Below are 21,880 nucleotides of genomic sequence, written 5' to 3'. Positions count from 1 at the left end.
AAATCACTCTTCCTCTGCATTGTATTCAATACCCCTCCACCTCCCTCCATCGTTACTGAGTAGATCTTCACCTATAAATTATGATGTCATCTTCCGTCGAGCTTCTCACTCCTTCCAACACAATCCTCTCTGTCAAACAAATTCTCAAACAATAGAAACCTCCCACCTTCTCCTGTCTGATTTGAAATCAGTGGTTGTGCCTAGACAGTCATAAGACATTACCTTTCACAGTCCTATAGACAAACCAAAATCTTGGCGAACAATCTCTGAAATCCAAGCATCTCATCTTAAGATTTACAGGTATTGCTTATATTTTTCTGTTATTCATCAAACGTCAACTATCTCAAGACTTGGATATATTGAATATGTTAAGAAAATTTTGACAACATTTCTAATAAGAACAACAAAATATAAATAGCGAAAGTTAACATTATTTTCAAATGAGAGTAAATTAAGCACTTTTTCAAATGCTCATTAAATTTTAAAATGTTTTAATGTTGCTCACTAACTTTTTAACTCACCCATACTACAAAGATATTTAGAATTACACATTAGAAACGAGATAGACATTATAAGACCACTAGAAAAGAAAACAAGAAGAGTATAAGTCAAAATCAAATAGAAACAAACAAAGTCGAACCTTTGTCAAAAAAAAAAGCCGAACACATTACAATATTATCACATCTACGATAAGATCACACCAGACACTAGGGGTGGGCACTTTACCCGAAATCCGAAGTGGCACCCGAACCCGATCCGAAAAACCCGAACCGAAATCCGAACCGAAGTAGCAAAATATCCGAACGGGTATTGAATTAGGAGAGATTGGATATCCGAACCCGAACGAGTAATATCCGAACCCGAATGGATATCCGAAAATAACCGAACATATATATAATTAACATTATATTTCTAGTTTACATTTTTCATTTTATATAAAATATTTATATTGATACTACACATACTTTAAATTCATATGATATACATACAATTACGTAGAATATGATTTGCTATTCACTTAAAATGCATGTCAAACTTTTTATTTCAACAATTAACAAAAAGTTACATCCAAAATTTAAAAACAATAACCAAATTAATTTCTTTTAAGTTTGAAAATGTTATGTCCAAATCTATTAACCATTCAATCTATTAAAAATAAAAAAAAATAGTTAAGTGAAAATTTATATATTTAAATACAAGAAATTTGAGAAATGAAAATTTTCATTTTTTTCATCAAAATCTAAATATCCGAATCCGATCCGAAATAACCGAAACCGAACTAAAAATACCCGAACCCGACCCGAAGTACAGAAATACCCGAACGGGTTCTACACCTCTATACCGAAATACCCGAAAATCCGAAATACCCGACCCGAACCCGAACGGGTACCCGAACGCCCACCCCTACCAGACACATTATTTGTCAATTTAACATGTGTAAAAGACAATGGTCAGACACACATAATGAGGAAGTGTTTTCATCAAATAAAAACCAACATAAAATAATGGATGATAATATTCAAAATAATATAATTTCATAAACATTTTTAATAGCAAATAAAAAACAAAAACATCAAAATATATGCAATATTAAGCTAAACAAATATAATATTGCCGCGCGAAGCGCGGCCAAACCACTAGTAAAAATAAAATATTGGCGGGAAGTTGGATTCTGGAGAGACACGTCGCCGGGATAAGGTTACCCCGGATCCAGACCCGTTTGGATAGCTGTTAAACGACGTCGTTAGCCTATTTTCCATTTTTTTTCCATCACTTTAAAATAAAAATAAAAATATAATGGCGGGAATGTGGAGAGAGAGACCCGTCGCTATCGCTACTTTACGCGCCTTTCTATCGTCCGGTTGATTTCGTCAGCCTCCGTCGTCGTCAATCTGCCTCCTTTCTCTAAAGGGTATCTTCCTCCGCCGTCATTAGCGAAAACCCCTCAATCAATTTCTCTAATTTCGAACTTTCGCGAAAAAAAAATTGAGGTCTAGGGTTTTGAAAATGGGGACGAAAGTTTCAGACCATCTGCTCTCCACCGTCAGATCAGTCGTGGGATCCGATTACTCAGACATGGACATAATCAGAGCCCTTCACATGGCGAATCTCGATCCCACGGCTGCCATCAATATAATCTTCGACACTCCCAGTTTCAGCAAACCTAACGATATAGCCGCCGCCGCCGCCGCCGCTAATTCTACTCCGAGGGGGGTTAATGGAGGGAAGAGAATGGAGGACGGCTTAAAGGTCTGTCCTTTTAGTGAAGGAGCAGCGAACCATCATCGCGTGGAGGAAGAAGTAGATGAGAGTGTTTCAGGGGATGAGTGTTGGTGGTTCGTGGGCTGTTCCGAGTTGTCGGGATTGTCGACGTGTAAAGGAAGGAGATTGAAGGCTGGTGATGAGCTGTTGTTCACGTTTCCGAGTAGTAAAGCGTTAAAGTCCGAGGCTACGATGCCTGGGAAGCGATTTGGAAGGGGGAGGCCAAGTGCGCGTAATGTTTCTGATATCGTCAGGTTCTCTACAAAGGATTCAGGAGAGGTGTGTTCTTTTTTCACACTTTATAGTTTGTTATTTATGTTAAGTTTTTTATTTATTTATGTGGCAGATTGGTAGGATACCAAATGAGTGGGCTAAGTGTCTTCTACCGCTTGTGAGAGACAAGAAGGTTAGGATAGAAGGGAGATGCAAGTCGGCGCCTGAAGCATTAGGGATTATGGATACCATTCTTCTTTCAGTAAGGTATACTTATAGACTATTTTGTTTGGATTGGTTATTTCGGGAAAGGTGGTTTAGTCTTTTTTGAAGTGTTTTGTTTGTTTTTTTGTGATACAGTGTATACATTAATAGTTCCATGTTTCAAAAGCATAGTGCTACTTCACTTAAGGTAGCCACTAATACGGCAGAGGAATCAACATTCCATCCTCTCCCAAACCTCTTGCGGTTACTTGGTTTGACTCCCTTTAAGAAGGTAATGTGTGTCCTTGCCTGTAACTCTAAGATGTGCTGAATGTTTGATAGATTGCAGTTTTCTTCCATATTTTGTTAAGACTGCAAACTTTGAGATGGCAAATAATTATTTATATTCAAATGGTTCTTTCTTTCTTCATCATATATATAGGCAGAGTTTACTCCTGAGGATTTGTCTACTCGAAAGCGACCTTTGAGTTCCAAGGTAAAAGTTGCTTACCATATCAGCCTATAAAGCTTGAGCTTATTGCTTGTCAACTTTGTCATTTGCTCTTTGCTCATTTGGATATAGGATCCCGTTTCTACTTCGTTGCTTCAATTAAACAAGGTCAAGAAGCTTAATCAAGATGCAGAGGGAGATGAAAATGAGCATTGTATCAGCGATGGTGATCTTGATAACATTGTTGGTGTTGGGGACAGTTCTGATTTACAGGTATTCTCATTTCCAAGACTGTTTGCATACTTATGTTCGACTCTAAATACGTGAGAACTTTTGCAACAGGAAATGGAAACTCCACGTAAACTTCTGTGTGAGCTTCGTGCGTATCAAAAGCAGGCACTTCACTGGATGACCCAACTGGAGAAAGGACATTGCACTGATGAGGCAGCAACAATGCTTCACCCATGTTGGGAAGCGTACTATCTAGCAGACAAGTAAGTCTTGTTTCTATATCGTGCGAACTTTAGGACGAGTCAAATGAGTTACTTACTATATGTTTTATGTCAATAGGAGGGAACTTATTATCTACCTGAACTCTTTCACTGGTGATGCTACAATACACTTTCCTAGCACACTTCAAATGGCAAGAGGAGGAGTATGACTGACCTCAATAACCTACCTACAAACAGTTGTTTGATTTACTCACTTAGCTGTTTTGTAATAAGATAATGTCATAACACTTTTGCAGATTCTAGCAGACGCAATGGGTCTCGGGAAGACTGTAATGACCATATCCCTCATGCTTGCACATTCATGGAAAGCTGCCTCAACCGGGTTTCAATGCCCAATTAATGAAGGAGACAAAGTGATCAGCAGTTCTTTAGATGAGTGTACTAGTCCTTCAGTGAAGGAAACTAAACTTCCAGGTTTTGATAAGAAGCTTCTGGAACAGCAAAGTGCCCTTGAAAATGGTGGTAACCTCATTATATGTCCGATGACACTTTTAGCCCAGTGGAAGGTATTATCTACGTTATGTGAATTCTTTCCATGCTTGATGGAACTCATTAGTTTCCTTGTATTATCTGACTTTTCTTGATCCTGCTTTGTGATCAGTCAGAGATTGAAATGCATGCTAAGCCTGGGTCCCTATCTGTATATCTCCATTACGGCCCTGACAGGCCAAAGGATGTAAAACTTCTAACCCAGAGTGATGTTGTCATCACCACATATGGGGTTCTAACATCCGAGTTTTTCGCAGAGGTAGCTTTCATTTAAATCTCTCATTCCGGGTCATGTATCTATCCCATGTACATAGGTTTACAAACGCATCGCAAGAACGTATTCTTGACTTCTTTGTTGTTTCTTAATTTTCTTAGAACTCAGCCAAGAGTGAAGGACTTTATGCAGTTCGTTGGTTTAGGATTGTTCTTGACGAGGCACATACCATCAAAAACTCAAAAACCCAAGTATCCTTGGCTGCAGCTGCTTTGGTTTCTGATCGACGTTGGTGTCTTACGGGTACTCCTATTCAGGTGATTGATCTTTCTAATTTAAATGGATGGTGGACATTGATTTGGTCATAATATTTTGGACTTCGTGATCACTTATTATGTTACCTTCTTAACAGAATACTTTGGAGGATTTATATAGCCTTCTACGATTTTTGAGGATTGAACCATGGGGAACTTGGGCATGGTAAGGGTTCTTATCTATCTTTGGTTGGAAACACATTACATTGTAATGGCTGAAGCTTATTAGTTTGGAACATATCTATTGTTAGGTGGAATAAACTTGTCCAAAAGCCATTTGAAGAGGGAGATGAGAGAGGGCTAAAGCTAGTCCAGTCTATCTTAAAACCTATCATGCTTAGGAGAACCAAGTCTAGCACCGATCGAGAAGGACGGTGAGAATACTGCAAATAAAATTAGTCATATTTTCCTGTAAGTTTCCATGGTTAATCTGAAGTAATGTTTTTAATTTTATTATAGGCCGATTCTTGTTCTACCACCTGCTGATGCGCGGGTCATTTACTGTGAGCTCTCGGAGTCCGAGAGAGATTTCTACGATGCGCTGTTTAAAAGATCCAAGGTATTATTTACTCTCATGATTCTTTATTTTCTTTGAAGATGCTGACGGGTCTTTTCAGGTGAAATTTGATCAATTTGTTCAACAAGGGAAAGTTCTTCATAACTATGCTTCGATCCTGGAATTGCTTCTGCGTCTTAGACAGTGTTGTGATCACCCTTTTCTAGTAATGAGGTATGTGTTTGTATCCCTTTGCTTAGCTTAACATCCATGGCTTCCATATCTATTACAGTTGTCATAATTTTTATAATTGTTCCTTGTTTTTTTCATGCATACAGTCGAGGTGATACAGCGCAGTACTCTGATCTGAATAAGCTGGCTAAACGTTTTCTTGGTGGAAAATCTTGCGGTCTAGAGAAGGAAGGCAAAGATGTACTACCATCAGTGGCTTTTGTTCAGGAGGTGGTAGAGGAACTGAGCAAAGGAGAGCAAGGAGAGTGTCCAATATGCCTCGAAGCGTTTGAGGATGCCGTTTTAACACCGTGTGCTCATAGATTGTGTCGTGAGTGTCTCTTGGCGAGTTGGAGAAACTCTTCTTCTGGGTTATGTCCTGTGTGTAGGTATATTGAAAGTTTTTCTTCCCTGCAAGTAATGATGAATCTTTGTTTCTCAGCCATTAATGATGAATCTTTGTTTCGTAGGAAAACTGTGAGCAAACAAGAACTCATCACAGCACCAACCGAAAGTAGATTCCAGGTGGACGTGGAGAAGAATTGGGTAGAATCATCCAAAATCACTGCTCTTCTGGAAGAGCTTGAAAGTTTTCGTTCTTCAGGCTCTAAGAGCATTATCTTTAGCCAGTGGACTGCTTTTCTCGATCTCCTCCAAATTCCCCTCTCTCGGTATAAACATTTACTTGACTTTCCTATGGCAGTTTTGAGAAAGAAAAAAAATGTTTTCAATCAATTTTTTTTCGTTTCCAGGAACAACATTTCATTTGTGCGTCTGGATGGTACGCTAAACCAGCAGCAACGAGAGAAAGTCCTTAAAGAGTTTTCTGAAGATGGTAGTATCATGGTTGGTGTAGTCGCATTACATTAATGAAATGTTCAAAATTTTATATTTTATAGTTTCTAAAATGAAGCCGACGTTTCTCTTGTTTAACTGTTGGATTAGGTAATGTTGATGTCTCTAAAAGCTGGTGGGGTCGGGATAAATCTAACAGCTGCGTCCAATGCTTTTGTCATGGTATGCCATTAATGTCCCTTAGAGATCATGTTGTTCGTTTAGGATGTAAACCTTGTAATAGTTTGTCAAAGAGTACTGCACTATACAACACAGTTTAAGCAGATTCAGTTAAAAAAATTATGTCGTGTAGGATCCATGGTGGAACCCAGCAGTAGAGGAACAAGCTGTTATGCGTATCCATCGTATAGGACAGACTAAGGAAGTCAAAATCAGAAGATTCATCATTAAGGTACCTTTGAAACCTTGTGTACCACGCTATCTCCAAGATCAGGAAATGTTGATTGTTAGAAACTTGTTGGAAAATGTTTGTAAAACGTAGGGAACAGTTGAGGAGAGAATGGAGGCGGTTCAGGCGAGGAAACAGAGAATGATCTCTGGGGCTTTAACCGATCAAGAAGTACGAAGTGCACGTATAGAGGAACTCAAGATGTTGTTTACCTGAAGCTCTATAACACTTTTATCAAGTCTGATGCCTGAAGTGTTATCATAGAATGTAACTTGTCACATTCTATGAAAAGTGAGTCAGAGATTATTATAGCATAATTGAAAATGGGGTTTAATATTTTAAGAGATGATGGACAGTTGTCACAGTTATGGAGAATGTGCAGAGGTTGCCTAGTGTATCCTAACGGGTTTTGTTGTTTTGTTATAGAGAGCTCTTTGACAATAGAGTTCAGATTGTTTTTTGTAACTCAATATGGTGGTAACTCGGGAAAACGGCTTATTCATGCCCGAACTAGGGATTGCTGAGAAAATACATACCTCAACTTTTACTGCAAGTCAAAATATACCTACACTAATCAAAAATTTAAAATTCATGCCTGAATTATGGATCGATACAAAAATACATACCCCAACTCTTATTGCATGCCAAAACATACCTTAACTAATCAAAAATTTGAAATTTATGTCTAGTCTTTAGAAGTCAACGCTAATTTCAATCTATACTATTATTTGCGAAGTAAATTTTCGCAACGGAACTCTCACGTTAAAAATTAGAGTAGCTAAAATCTATGTTACCCCTAATAAATTTTTATATATATTCTATTATATAATAAAATAAATTTTATTTGCGAAGTAATTTTTCGCAACAGAGCTCTCACGTTAAAAATTAGATTGGCTAAATTCTATGTTACCCTTAATGAATTTTTAAATAAAATGAATTTTATGTTAAAAATCTTATATATATTTTTTTTAAATAATTATGATGATTCTTATATATTATGTTGTTATCTTAAAATAATATTTTACTATTATAAAAGTAAAAAAATTAAAAGAAGTGATTTTTTTACAATATTATATTTAAAAAAAAAGATAATTCTTATATATACAAATATATCTTAAAATCACTTCTTAGAAAATATCCTTATACAAATATATTGCTCCATTAATATTTACTTAGATATTATTTTTATCTTAAATTTTAACTTTCAAAATAGTAAAATATTATTTCAAGATAACAACACAATATATAAGAATTATCCTATATTTTTAAGAAAATATAATATTGCAAAAATCATGTCTCTTAATTTTTTTTACTTTTACAATAGTAAACTATTATTTTAAGATAACAACACAATATATAAGAATCATCATAATTTTTTAAAAATATATAAGATTTTTAATATAAATTTTTTTTATTATATAATAGAATATATATAAAAATTCATTAAGGATAACATAAACTTTAGCCACTCTGTTTTTTAACGTGAGAGCTCCGTTGCTATAAAATTATTTCGAAAATAATAGTATAGATTGAAATTAGCGTTGACTTCTAAAGACTAGGCATAAATTTCAAATTTTTGATTAGTTAAGGTATGTTTTGGCATGCAATAAGAGTTGGGGTATGTATTTTTTTATCGACCCATAGTTCAGGCATGAATTTTAAATTTTTGATTAGTGTAGGTATGTTTCGACTTGCAGTAAAAGTTGAGGTATGTATTTTCTCAGCAACCCCTAGTTCGGGCATGAATAAGCCGTTTTCCCTCCAACTCTCACTTGTATTCACTGGTGCTCTTATTTTTGTTTTTAAATTATTATGAATCATTGATCAAAAAAAAAAAATTATTATGAATCTTTACCATATTTGTACTTTTTACCGTTAGAATATGTACCGGTCTATAACAGTTTGTCGGTAATTTTTACTGTGAATTTTATCACATCGTACTCCCTAACTTTCGAAGAAAAATGACAAATTCATCGATTGAAAATCGTATAAAATCTCGTCAGTCAATGTACTATTACCACACCTAGATAGGATGCAATATGCTAATAGCCTATTACTGCTAAGTTCTCTCCTTCTAGCGCGTTAAGGGTTTAGTCGTCACGTTTCTCTCGTAACGATTTCTATATTCTCTCAAGAGTCATACGATAATAAAGTCTTTAGAACCTTAAATTCACTATTGATTGAGTCAGACTCGCATTATAATCATCAGTCACTACTCAACTAATCCAATAACGTGTGTGGCCTGATCACAGTTTGTGTATATAAATATTATTGCAATTGAGAGATTGAGATGCTATTTATTGTTCCGCACTGACTAGAAACGTTCATGAGGCTAAACAAAACATTTACTATTTATTTTCCTGTTTCAGAAATAATAAATAATTTTAGTGCGTGGATAAGTCATCTAGAAAGCAGTGTATATATCACATTATCACTTAATCAAGGCCTTAAATGGAGGAGGAAAGAAAAGACGTATAGTGATAAATCAACCCAAAAGCAAAAGGAGGCAAGTCAAATTGATTATTCCACTAGAGAAACTATATTTTACTGATTTTTTTTGTTGTTTTCGAAAATACTGATATATATATATAGCTAACACTTTGGATAACATAATTTCAAGTTTTAAACTTGCTCAGTGGTTTTATATAAGAAGCATTGTAACTAGATATTTGTTAAACGCTCTCAAACTCTAGATGTCGTAACTTTTAGTCAAAAAACTATATATGTAACTTAAATTAATCAATTTATGTTTTATAGAAAATGTAGAAATTTGATCTCAAAACGAGTAAAAACAGAAAACAGTTTTTTTTTTTAAAACAGAAGAAACTCTTTAAGCAACACATCGGCGGTACGTAGACACGAGGATGTGTCTTTACTCTTTATATGTCGCCATTACGCTTATTTGTCAAAGAAACCTTAATTTTATGAAGTAAAAAATAACATAATCTACAAAGACATCTATCCTTTGATTGAGGATCTTTCGTACCCAAAAGAAAATCCATTTGGTACATGTTTGGACTTTGGATATGCGTGAATTAATGGAGAGGTTTGCAATTTCCAACGTAAAGAAAAAGTACAGACAAAAAAGTAAACCAAACAAACTTTTTTAAAGAAAGTAATAATAATCTGTAATATACATATTCGACTTTACCTTTGTATACTTTCTATTTGAGGTAACTCTATTTATTACTTAGATCATTTCCAACCCCACTCCATATTTTACTCCAAAATTGGGAAAATGGAGTGGGAAATGGAGTGATGAACAAAAAAATAAAAGGATTACTTTTTATTTATTTTTTGTTCATCACTTCATTTCCCACTCCATTTTCCCAATTTTGAAGTAAAATATGGAGTGGGGTTGGAGATACCCTTAGTAACTTTTAAAGCTTAATGATAGTAGTTAATTGATGATACACATGATTTAAGCAGGGGATTATGTTATCTAGTTAGTTATTTAACTCATCCCCAGGAAACAAATAAGTATGTTTTCATGTTGATTTCATTTCTACAGTTCAGTCCAAAGTTTCGGCTTGAAATATACAGGGTTGTCTGGAACTTTTTTGAATGAATGTCCTCATAACGAGATTCATCACGTGGACGACGTACTATGAATACCCGATTTCTAAGGAGTATAACTAAATTTCAATAACTATAAAAGGGAAAGACTATTTCAATAAAAGTAAAAATATGATTGATCAAAGCTAATAACTTGGTAGAAATTGGAATAGAAAGTTCATGAAAACTTACGTTTTTAAGGTTTTTATGTATTTCTCAAAACGGTCAACAATAGTTTTAGATTAATAAAATTGGTTAACTTCTTGTTGATTGGTTTTGAACTCGAAAAAATCAAGATCTGTAAATTGCTTTTGACCAGTTATAATACACAGTTTTTCAATAGTAATTAGGAAGACTAGTTACATAGTCTATGGATGAAAACGTCGAACTTTTGTAGTATGTAGGCTTGAGTATTATTACAAATTCACGTAATTGGAAATGTTGGTCAAAAGTCAGGTACGCATGCTATTCTTTCACACTTTTAAATTTAAGATTTCTACTTTTTGCTAATTATTGTAGATATTTGTAACGTACTTGTCGATGTAAGTAGAGTATGCAATTAGTTCTCTCAGAAAACAGACAATATCAACTATCAAGCAACAACTAGTCCTCGTCATGCCTCAAACACGAGAACGTTACCTTGCTGAGCCACTTTGTAGTTATTTTATTGAAATAATTTCATGTTATGTAATTTTTTAAGATGAAAGAAACATAAAATGTTAATCACACGACTTTCTCGTGAAAACAGTTGAAAAGCAGCACCTGAAAGTGGAGGACAAGTCCGATTAAAATGCATATGCTGACAATAATTACTCCTATTTGTGGCTGCGCAAGGTGTTCTAAGTTCTAATCACCACATTGTCCTATTATTATTAAAGAAGAAAAAAAATAACAACTCCATTTTGAAAACAAGGTACATGAATTATCACACAATTTATTTTTCCCTTTGACACAGTCCATTATAATTATATATATAGGAATTTCTGTTATTCTCAAGAGTCCACATTTACAAATTTGGCAGTGACTATAAAAATACGTATAATTAACATACAGCATCTCCAAAACAAGACCAATAAAAACAATGAATAATCTTTACAAAATATTTTGACTTGTTTGAAGTTTGAATAACCAAATTAATTTTGCATATCAGAACTCGAGCCACACTATACACAAGACAATTTTCGTCATCCACGTTGCGACTGATGTGCTAAACCACATGGAGTTTGCCGACTAAATCAAACATGGCATCATCAAAATTCATCTACATCAACCGGGATGCAGTACTGGTTAGTAGTAACGATTGAGAGAACATACAATACCTAAAAAGTCATCTACACCACAATTAATAGGACGTATGGAAGATATTATGGCTATCTCACGGCTCCCGCCAAACCTTACATATAACTATAATCATACTTCTATTTTGTGTACAAGCTAAGAGGTCACACCATTGAGCACTACGTCTCACTAACCACGCATTAAACGAGTAGAATATGGTTTCAAATCAATTACCTAACAACAATGTACTATGTTTTTTGGATCATTTTGTTAACATCTATTAATAAATGGCATTTCTATAAAGAATATTTTTCGTGTAATGTTATTACTCAACATCAATGTACAATGTTTATATGATGATGATTTATTTGGAAAAGGAAATAATAAGATGATATGTAATATATTTTGTATTTGTTTAATAAACCGTATTTACATAAGATTTCGCGTTCATATTATTTTGTAGCTATATGACCAAACATATCATCATCTAACAAAGTTACTTTTGAGATTCTCCTATTTTTAACGCATTGCATTTTCTTAGTATCTCCATATTTAGTGCACTGGCCGTTTAAAGTTAGAAAACTATGTTAGTAATAGTGGTACTTTTTTCTTTGAAAATAGTGGTACATGTTTAGAAGTTTACTTTTTCTTGTTTTTTCTTTCTAAACCTGTTAAATAAATTTGTAAATGTGAATCAATACAAAAATGGTAATGTTAACTCTCTGTAGTTGCACGTTACTTCTTTACATTTATGGTTTATTTCTCAATTGTATCCATTTAAAATACTGCTTAACTGAGAAAAAAATGAATTTTGTAGATAGTAAGTTGAATAAGCCCCAACAAAAAGAAACGGAGTTAAAAGTAAATCCCTTAATAAAAAGTCCTTAAAAGTTGACTAAACCCAAAATAAATTGTAAAAAAAAAGAAGAAAAAAGCTGCAAAAACCCAAAATCCCACAAATGGTAAAAAGTTCAAATTTCATCAAACCATTAATCATTGTTAAGAATATCGTTAGGAAAGAAAATAAATTCATTAGAAATCAATCTATCTCCACTTTCTCCTCCACCCATTGGCAAGCACAGATTCTGAAACAAGAAAACCCAAAAACTGAAAAACTAAATCCTCTGTTGTTTCTTTACCAGAGAACTTCTTTAACTGAGATAGATTCGTAATTCCTAACAAAGGCCATAAACCAAGTGTCACTTGTGTTTATTTATTTTTAACTTAACATTTACTACTGTCTGTAGAAAATCCCTAAGGAATCAAATCTAAAAAGGAAAAAATATCCTACAAAAGGAAGAAATTAAATAAATTAAATAAAATGATGTGAAAATTCACCATTTATATTGCTGGTTTATCCCTTCTCTTTCTCTCCTCCCTTAACCATCAGTTTCCTTCTGCTCTCTCTTCCCTAAGTTTCCTCTCTCTCTAGATTTATAGAGAGAGAAAAGCCTCTATCCTTCATCTCCCTCTCTCCTTCACTTCATAAACCCCATCACCATAGCATTCTAGAGAGAGAAGGAAAATGGATGGTGTTACACCAAAGTTTGTGTTACCGGAGACATTCGACGGCGTGAGGATGGAGATCACAGGCCAGCTAGGCATGATCTGGGAGCTTGTCAAAGCACCAGTCATTGTCCCTCTTCTTCAGCTAGCGGTTTACATCTGCTTGCTCATGTCTGTCATGTTGCTATGTGAGAGGGTTTACATGGGAATCGTCATCGTACTCGTCAAGCTCTTCTGGAAAAAGCCAGACAAACGTTACAAGTTCGAGCCCATTCAAGATGATGAAGAGCTTGGAAGCTCTAACTTCCCAGTGGTCCTCGTCCAAATCCCCATGTTCAACGAACGAGAGGTTGCTTTCTTCTTCTCTCTCTGCTCATTGCTCTGTTTTTCCTCTGTTTTTTGTGAAGAATTTTTTTTACATTCTTTACCCCAAGTTTTAAGATTTCAAGAAAAGTAGCCTCAGATTTTTAAAAAATCACTTTTCCCCACGTATTCATCATATTCCTCCGCCGTTACAAATCCCAAAACGGCGAGAGTCGAGACACGTAAATCTTTAAATGGTCTATGAATTTTTTGGGGTTTTTCTGTTTAAATCTATAGTTTAGGGCTTAATCGTAGTAAATAGCTATATTATAGGGACTAAAAGCGAAAAAGTTCCCCGTGATTTTTGCCTTTCAGGTTTACAAGCTATCAATAGGAGCGGCAAGTGGACTATCATGGCCGTCCGATCGTCTCGTGATTCAAGTCTTGGATGACTCAACAGATCCTACTGTTAAGGTAATTACTTAGTCCACTTTCAGAAAATATAGCTTTGCATTAAACAAAATCAAATTCTTAAATAAAACCAGAAGATTTACTTCCTTAAATTAAAGGTGTAATATTAGGACTAATATTTTGTAATAAAACTGAAATATTATTAAATTTAAATGGGTGATTTAATGATTTACTTAAAATGTGCAGCAAATGGTGGAGATGGAATGCCAAAGATGGGCAAGTAAAGGAATCAATATAAGGTATCAAATCAGAGAGAACAGAGTTGGTTACAAGGCTGGTGCGTTAAAGGAAGGTCTCAAACGCAGTTATGTCAAACATTGCGAGTATGTTGTCATCTTCGACGCTGATTTTCAGCCCGAACCGGACTTTCTTCGCCGTAGCATTCCATTTCTCGTCCACAATCCCAAAATTGCACTCGTCCAGGCTCGATGGAGATTTGGTAAGACTTATTCAGTTAAACATATTCTATAATATTAAGTTTGATGATTCAGATTGATTGTTACGTATCTTTAAGTTTTGTTTCATTGATTTATACGACTGGTAGTTAGTTTATAATGAATAGAATTGACGTTTGATAATGTTGTGAAGGTGTCAGGGTCAACATACTTACTGAACCGGTGTCTTTGTTTATGTATTATGAAACATTTAATGATCAAAAGATCATTAAATGAAAGCTCGTGGTTTTGGTTTTGTAGCTGCATTAGTGGTGTCGGTGGTATATGTCCTTCACTAGTTTTTAAAATGTTTTTTCGCCTTTTCTCCTTTTTCTTGCATATTTTTATTTTGTTTATCACTTTTTTGGCTTTTCTAAATGGTATTTTCGTCATTTTTGTACTTTTCTTAGACATTTTATTATTATTAATATTTTTGTAGTAGACTGATTGAAGAAGTAGGGTTAGTTATGTCTGTGTCGGCGGAGTAGCTGCCTAGTGTATGGGTTTTTTTTAGTGGGTTCATTAAAGCCAATCACAACTAGACGTCTAGAAACCGTTGCCCTTTGAATAAGTTAAGAGTTATGTACACACCGTGTTGCATGGATTATAGATTAGTTGCGCGATTCAGGGTCAACTTATATTAGCAAAAATGCTTAAAATAGACTTTCTTGTACAAAATGTTGATAACATCACGTCATCTTATCTACTCCGAAACTCCGGATCCGTCGGTGAAAGCGAATCTGTTCGACTCAGTTTATGATCCGGGTCGGGTTTTTGGACAAGTAGGAGGCCAATCTTAACTGTTCAGTCTTTAGTAATTGTCGGGACTCTGATGCCTTCCACGTGCTCTTTGCCTTTCTTTAAATGTCATGTGTGGAACCCATTCTTGTCAGTAATGCTAGTAAAGTGTTAGTGTACAGTAGGAGTAACGAGTTTACTGTGGACCTGCCTTTTTTTGCCGACACTTGTTTGTGTATTTTATAAAATAGGTTTCTGTTTTGTCTTTATCAAGCATAAGTCCAACTTAGTGAATTTAATAATGAGAAAGCTATGTGAATATGATTGATTATTAACGCTTAAAAACAAAAGAGAAGGACGTTACTTCCTGATAGCGCCACATTTAGACAATTCTCTTATTGAATAATTTAATACTAGTAAATAATAGAGTTTTTGTTTATCCAATTACTATTAATTATTTTTAAACGGGATGATTTTTAGGAGTAATGAATTGATCTTGTTATATACTTCTGCAGTAAATTCCGATGAATGCTTGTTGACGAGGATGCAAGAAATGTCGTTGGACTATCATTTCACTGTTGAGCAAGAAGTCGGTTCAGCAACACATGCTTTCTTCGGTTTCAACGGTAAGAGTAATACTAATATATACCCATATATACTAATGACTGCTGAAAAATTCATTTTAATTTTATATACTGGAAAATTAAGTGTTGAAAGTAAATACTGTTGTTGATTATTGATATTGTGATGGAGTTGGTATATTGTCCGACCAATTGAAGCACAGTTTGTGGACCCAATTTTTTTTTTAAAATGATTGTATGATAGTGTACAATTATTACTAGAAAACTGATGAAAAATCTATTATATGGAATAAAATAATTAATAATGGATTAAGATTGACAGGAGTGGGACTTTGAAACGTGACGCAAGTAGGTGTAATTATACACTTAATACTTCATAGTTATTAATAATCTTAGTTATCCCTTGTCAGATAAGTAAGATTTGCAAGCTGGAAAAATAATAATTTAATTGCTTGCTTCTTAGATCATGTGTTTAGTTAATTAAGTTGCGTAAGGAGACACATTCATTACATTATGATGACGTGTACTGGAAGCAAACGAAAACGGATCTTAAATTTTCTGGACACTACATAGATTTGTGCTTTTCCGTTTGTCTTAATTGTTTTTTTGTCATAATAATTTATTTTATCAAAAATGTTTTATAGGGACCGCCGGAATATGGAGGATAGCGGCCATAAATGAAGCAGGCGGATGGAAAGATAGGACCACCGTGGAAGATATGGACCTCGCCGTCCGAGCAAGTCTCCGTGGCTGGAAATTTCTCTACCTCGGTGACCTTCAGGTTTTAATTTACTTAAATTCTGATTTTCCATTAATTAAAATAGAATAATTTAAATCAAAGTACAAAAAGTTGTTGGCGCACAAGATACTTCTCTCATTAAAGACACATGACATCTGATTCACAAGTTATGTTATAATCATATATACCTTTTTACGAACTAAATATATTTTAAAGCAAAAAAAAAGAACTAAATATATTTTACTATTACTTGTGAAAATTTGCTATATATAAAAAAATAATATGAATTATTTTCAAATTTTAGGTGAAAAGTGAGCTTCCAAGTACTTTTAGAGCCTTCCGTTTCCAGCAACATAGATGGTCTTGTGGACCTGCAAATCTCTTTAGGAAAATGGTCATGGAGATCGTCAGAAACAAGGTAATAAAATAATTACTCTTTTTTCTTACATCTGATAACTCATTCTTTAATCTGACTGTTACTGATCTTGTGCAGAAAGTGAGATTCTGGAAGAAAGTGTATGTGATCTACAGCTTCTTCTTTGTGAGGAAAGTCATTGCACATTGGGTCACATTTTGTTTCTACTGCGTTGTTCTTCCTCTCACCATTCTTGTCCCTGAAGTTAAAGTTCCCATCTGGGGTTCCGTTTATATCCCTTCCATCATCACTATCCTAAACTCCGTCGGCACTCCCAGGTAAATCGAGTTTCTTGTTTCTCAAGTCACTATCTAGGGTCCTGTGATTATGTTACTTGTATGTCAAGTTAATCTTCCTTATACTGAATCTTTTCTTTATCCAAAAGGTCCATTCATCTGCTGTTCTATTGGATTCTATTCGAGAATGTGATGTCGCTGCACCGGACAAAGGCCACACTCATTGGTTTGTTTGAGGCAGGTAGAGCTAACGAATGGGTCGTGACTGCTAAGCTTGGAAGCGGTCAAAGCGCTAAAGGGAACACAAAAGGGCTTAAAAAGTTCCCAAGAATCTTCAAATTGCCTGATAGGTATGTGTACTTTATATACTTAAAACTTCTTAGTAGAAACTATATCTAGACGCTTGATGATTATGAATAAATTTGTGTCTCAGATTGAACACGTTGGAGCTAGGATTCGCGGCGTTCTTGTTCGTGTGTGGATGCTATGACTTTGTGCACGGGAAGAACAACTACTTCATCTACTTGTTTCTTCAGACAATGTCCTTCTTCATCAGTGGGCTTGGCTGGATTGGGACTTATGTTCCGAGTTAGTGGTTGCGTTTCAGGGGAGAGGAAAAAAAGTTATTAAATTTCAGCAAAAATAAATACAATTTTCATGGGAAATCACAAGGAAAATTGATAGGCAAAATGGTTTGAGAAGAAGATAGAGACGGTCCGTAGCAAGTAGGAAGAAAATGAAGCGACTTCTATCAAAAAGAAGGAAAAGAGGAGAGACAGGCTCGAAGGGTTCTTTTTATTTATCATTTTTCTGCTTTTTGAAAAAAAAATATTTTAGCTATGGGATTTGTTATTCAGTAATTGTGAGATTTCAATTGTTTTTCTTTTTGATTTTTTTTTGTTTTTCTATAAAGTGAGATTTTGTATTAGTTTTTTAAGAAGATTATGTGTGAGTTCAACAATGTTCAATTGGCGCAAGGGTAAAATCCTAAGAGTCATGAATTATCACGACCGTAGTTTGCGTTAGTCCTTAGGAATATCTTGTTTGCATCATGGCCGAAACAAAAGCTATTGTGATTTCAATCTGTGATACCTTTTATTAAGGTACATTTTCAAAGGAGCAAGTTAATGATCTTGGAAGCGCTATCTGCCTCGTATTATTCTAACAAGCTACAAAACCTCTAAGATCTAGTGAATGATGATGATGACGACTCCTTGGTGCTTCTCCTTATATAGCTTCTAAGATTTTTTGAATTCTATTTCAAGCCGTGGGACCGTTTCATATAGCAGATGCTTTGTTCCTACATGGCTACATAACATAGGTCAATGGAGGGAGAAGCCATTGTTTAGATGACGGTTTTGTTTCCCGCCAACGTAGGTAAATCACTACAAAAAAAAGACTAGTTTACATCATTTATTTTATATATTTGCATTAGTTATAAATGATGTAAAAAACTTTTACATCAGTTAAATAAATGACTCTGAAAGTGGTGATGCAAATAATTTACATCATTTTAATCAAAACTGATGTAATAAAATTATATATTTACATCAATTATTTTAAATGATTTTAAAATGTATCATTTGTAAGAAAATGATGTTAACTTTAAGATCAGTTATGCGAAATGATTTTAGTATTAGTGTCAATTAGAAAAACTGATTTGAATTGTTAAATCATTTATTATAAACTGATGTAACTGTAACATCAATTCTTAGAAATGATATTAGTAATTGTATCATTTATAACAAGCGATTTTAATTAATATATCATTTTAAACAATTGATGTTAACCTTAAATCATTTTTTTAAAAGTGATTTTAATAATTATATCATTTAAAGCAAGTGATTTAAAGTATTATTATCATTTTACGTATTGATGTTAAATTTATATCAGTTTTAAGAAGTGATTTTTATAATTGTATCATTTACAATTTAGTGATTTAAATTTCTATCATCATTTGTATATAATTGATGCTAAATCTATATCAGTTTTCATAAATGATTATAATATATTTCACTTATATATAAATGATACAAATATTATTTTTATTTACATTTTTATGATTTAAAATATATATAAAAATGCAGGAAAATTAATTAAATGAATAAAACCTGATTTAGATAATAAATAAAGTATTAGAAATCAAATCAACTAATCCATCATGCAAATTCATAAAAATAAAATAAACTGAAAGTTACTGAAACTATTATTAAACTAATGTTGATGAAGATCACTGCCATTGCTTCCAACGTCTGAGTCTTAGTCTCTAACAGCATCATCACTCCGTTCCTGAAATAGAATTATACAACAAATCAGTTAATATTTTGAATAATTATTTATTATAAAACTAAAATTAATTATAATTTACCTGATTTGGATTTGGTGGAGATGGTACGTTGGCAAAAGCTGGGTTTGGTATGTTAGCAAAAGCTACAGCAAAACTTGAAGCCCATACTCTTGCCTAAATAATTAGTTCAGCATATATTAGTTTACATATATCAAAAGTATAAAAATACAATTAACTTATAAAATATATTATTACCTGTTCACCAGTTGAAGTACCAATTACTTGTTGGATGAATGTAGTCATTCCCTTGACTTGATCTGATAATTCTTTCACTTGTGACTTCAGGTCAATAACCATTTCTGAATTCTCTATCTCTTGTCTCGTAACAGGTGAATGGTTCACTAATTTTGAAGGTGTAGGTCCACGACCAACACACCGTACTCGTCCTGGACGCTCTGGACCAAAAACTTGTGCATATTCATCATCCAAACTAGCAATAGCATTGTTTGTCACATGTGACTTTTGGCCCAACAACGTCGTAAGTTTTTCCTAAACCACAAATGAAGAATAAATATCAAGTAGAATTAACATACAAACCTATGATAATATTGACTGAAACTAACCGCCCGTGTTTTTGCTTCTTCACATACAAAGCTTCCATTAGGTTTTGTACGAGTCTCGATAAAAAACTCTGCTCGACATGGTCGTTTTCCAGTCTTGATTGTCTTTGTAACATGCATAAATATATATAATATTAGTATAGTAAAGTAGTTTATATCAATATATAATAAACTAACTTTACATTACTTACAATATCATTTCTTTTCCTTGAAAAACTTTTTCTTCCGAATTGCGACTGATAATAAATCTCTCATTATCACGTGACAGTCGTGGCTTTTTAAACCTGATAGCTTTCGACTGTTAACATCAACACAACTTGACAAGTTAGAAGCATAACCATCTGGCAGTTTAACATTCTTTAAGACACTTAAGAAAATGTCTTTCCCATGATTGTTAAGAGAAAAACATGCAGCTTGATATTTTTCATTATCATCAGGCCACAAGTCAGAACGTATATTTAGCTCACGAAGATCTTTTCTGGCATTCAGATTATCTTTCGATTTTGTTTTGTCATCCAACAATGTGTAGACTAAATTATCAAACACATTCTTCTCTATATGCATGACATCCAAGTTATGTCGCAACATTGTAAATTCCCAATAAGGCAGCTCAAAAAATATGCTTTTTTTCTTCCACTGCTGAGTACTAGATCCTCCGGCATCACTTCTGTCTCTCTTTCTTCCAACTACCACAGACTTATCTTTTTTACCAAGAGTAACATTAACTTGCTCTAATTGATGAATAATTGTGGAACCTGTCAATTTGGCTGGTGGAGATCTGGTTTCTAATTTTCCATCAAAATCTGTTCGATTCTGCCGAAAGCCATGATCTAGAGGAAGAAAACGACGATGACCAATAAAACAATTTTTTTTTCCATGTCGTAAACGTTGTCCGATTCCATCAAAGTTACAGGTTGGGCAAGCTGATGCTGTATACGTATTCCAACCCGACAAATTTCCTAAACCCGGAAAATCGCTTACTGTCCACATGATGGCTGCTCGCATGTCAAATGTTTGTTTTGTGGAAGCATCTAGCGTTTTAATACCATCATACCATAGCTCCTTCAGATCTTTGATAAGTGGCTGCAAGTAAACATCAATATCATTACCAGGCATGTGTTTTCCGGGGATAACCATCGAGAGAATCATTGACGTCTGCTTCATTGACATCCACGGTGGAAAGTTATAAGGAAATAATATCACTGGCCAGATGCTATAACTACTACTCATTGTACCAAATGGGTTAAAACCATCAGTCGCCAACCCTAGTCTGACATTTCTTGGATCAGATGCAAAGTCAGGATATTTCTTATCAAACTCCTTCCAAGCCCTTCCGTCTCTTGGATGTCGTAGTTTACCATCATTGTTAGTAGCAGATCCATGCCATCTCATGTGGGCAGCAGTTTTTGATGACATAAATAAACGCTGTAACCGTGGCTTCAGGGGAAAGTAACGCAAAATTTTTGCAGGAGATCTCTTCTTTTTTTTTCCTGATCCAGATACTTCTGTGCTCTTTGTATCTTTCCAACGAGAGGCCTCACAGACTTTACAAACTTCCCTTTCTGCATCAGCTTCCCAATATAACATACAATCGTTTGGACATGCATGAATTGACTCATAAGTCATTCCTAATTTGCGAATAACCTTTTTCATGTCATTAAATGAATCTGGCAATTTGGCATGTGAAAATGCTTCTTTCATCAAATCAAGCACCATGGATATCCCCTTGTCACTAATGCCACACATACATTTTATATGGTATAACTTCAGAATAAAGGACAACTTCGTGAATTTATCGCATCCAGGATATAGCTCTTGATTGTAGTCAGCAAACATCTCATCAAAACCTTCTCCTTTTTTAGAATTTCCACTTGAAGCTGATGGTCTATCAGTGTCCATAGGTTGCCCAGGAGACCCTTCTTCATGTTCCTCATTCATATTTGCACTAATATCTGGAAAAATATCATCCAAGAGGTTGAAAGTTGAATCTAGTTCAACATGAGCACTATCAGAAGGTACTCTTGCATTTTCCGTGACACACATATCTTCTCCGTGTACTATCCAACTCGTGTAAGAACTTAAAAAGCC

At 34.3% G+C, this 21,880-nt stretch overlaps 3 protein-coding genes across 3 annotated transcripts; 2 read left to right on the top strand and 1 right to left on the bottom strand.

The window, feature by feature from the left end:
• Window positions 1-1,654: 1,654 nt before the first annotated feature.
• Window positions 1,655-7,113, top strand: LOC103856528 (DNA repair protein RAD5A). The gene is made up of 20 exons (XM_009133639.3): window positions 1,655-2,541; window positions 2,609-2,742; window positions 2,836-2,971; window positions 3,122-3,175; window positions 3,263-3,403; window positions 3,473-3,624; window positions 3,701-3,785; window positions 3,879-4,148; window positions 4,244-4,390; window positions 4,507-4,662; window positions 4,758-4,825; window positions 4,911-5,033; window positions 5,119-5,218; window positions 5,277-5,389; window positions 5,494-5,775; window positions 5,857-6,057; window positions 6,139-6,232; window positions 6,332-6,403; window positions 6,534-6,632; window positions 6,723-7,113. The coding sequence occupies exons 1-20, from the start codon at window positions 2,008-2,010 to the stop codon at window positions 6,843-6,845; spliced, it is 3,084 nt and encodes a 1,027-aa protein (XP_009131887.1). The 5' UTR covers window positions 1,655-2,007; the 3' UTR covers window positions 6,846-7,113.
• A 5,707-nt stretch (window positions 7,114-12,820) lies between these two features.
• On the top strand, window positions 12,821-17,846 carry LOC103856527 (glucomannan 4-beta-mannosyltransferase 2). Its single transcript, XM_018657919.2, has 9 exons — window positions 12,821-13,317; window positions 13,647-13,745; window positions 13,929-14,181; window positions 15,430-15,540; window positions 16,140-16,276; window positions 16,539-16,652; window positions 16,728-16,927; window positions 17,035-17,235; window positions 17,319-17,846. The coding sequence occupies exons 1-9, from the start codon at window positions 12,988-12,990 to the stop codon at window positions 17,476-17,478; spliced, it is 1,605 nt and encodes a 534-aa protein (XP_018513435.2). The 5' UTR covers window positions 12,821-12,987; the 3' UTR covers window positions 17,479-17,846.
• Window positions 17,776-19,927, bottom strand: LOC103856526. The gene is made up of 4 exons (XM_033287819.1): window positions 19,796-19,927; window positions 19,428-19,721; window positions 19,254-19,346; window positions 17,776-19,174 (listed from the first exon to the last, which is right to left on the bottom strand). The coding sequence occupies exons 1-4, from the start codon at window positions 19,910-19,912 to the stop codon at window positions 19,145-19,147; spliced, it is 534 nt and encodes a 177-aa protein (XP_033143710.1). The 5' UTR covers window positions 19,913-19,927; the 3' UTR covers window positions 17,776-19,144.
• Between the last annotated feature and the right edge of the window lie 1,953 nt (window positions 19,928-21,880).

Source organism: Brassica rapa, chromosome A03 (assembly GCF_000309985.2).
Source record: "Brassica rapa cultivar Chiifu-401-42 chromosome A03, CAAS_Brap_v3.01, whole genome shotgun sequence".
Taxonomy (NCBI): domain Eukaryota; kingdom Viridiplantae; phylum Streptophyta; class Magnoliopsida; order Brassicales; family Brassicaceae; genus Brassica; species Brassica rapa.
Note: the sequence above shows the minus strand (reverse complement) of the source record. Positions and strands in the feature narration are given on the sequence as shown.

Excerpts from the sequence above, each read along its gene's own strand:
- LOC103856526 (XM_033287819.1), bottom strand. The coding sequence starts at position 19,912 with ATGCATGTTACAAAGACAATCAAGACTGGAAAACGACCATGTCGAGCA. Across the intron at positions 19,347-19,427 it reads GTACTTCAACTGGTGAACAG|GCAAGAGTATGGGCTTCAAG; the intron begins GTAATAATATAT and ends CTAATTATTTAG. Across the intron at positions 19,175-19,253 it reads CTCCACCAAATCCAAATCAG|GAACGGAGTGATGATGCTGT; the intron begins GTAAATTATAAT and ends ATTCTATTTCAG.
- LOC103856528 (XM_009133639.3), top strand. The coding sequence starts at position 2,008 with ATGGGGACGAAAGTTTCAGACCATCTGCTCTCCACCGTCAGATCAGTC. Across the intron at positions 2,743-2,835 it reads ACCATTCTTCTTTCAGTAAG|TGTATACATTAATAGTTCCA; the intron begins GTATACTTATAG and ends TTTGTGATACAG. Across the intron at positions 4,826-4,910 it reads CCATGGGGAACTTGGGCATG|GTGGAATAAACTTGTCCAAA; the intron begins GTAAGGGTTCTT and ends ATCTATTGTTAG.
- LOC103856527 (XM_018657919.2), top strand. The coding sequence starts at position 12,988 with ATGGATGGTGTTACACCAAAGTTTGTGTTACCGGAGACATTCGACGGC. Across the intron at positions 15,541-16,139 it reads TGCTTTCTTCGGTTTCAACG|GGACCGCCGGAATATGGAGG; the intron begins GTAAGAGTAATA and ends AATGTTTTATAG. Across the intron at positions 16,928-17,034 it reads AACTCCGTCGGCACTCCCAG|GTCCATTCATCTGCTGTTCT; the intron begins GTAAATCGAGTT and ends TTTATCCAAAAG.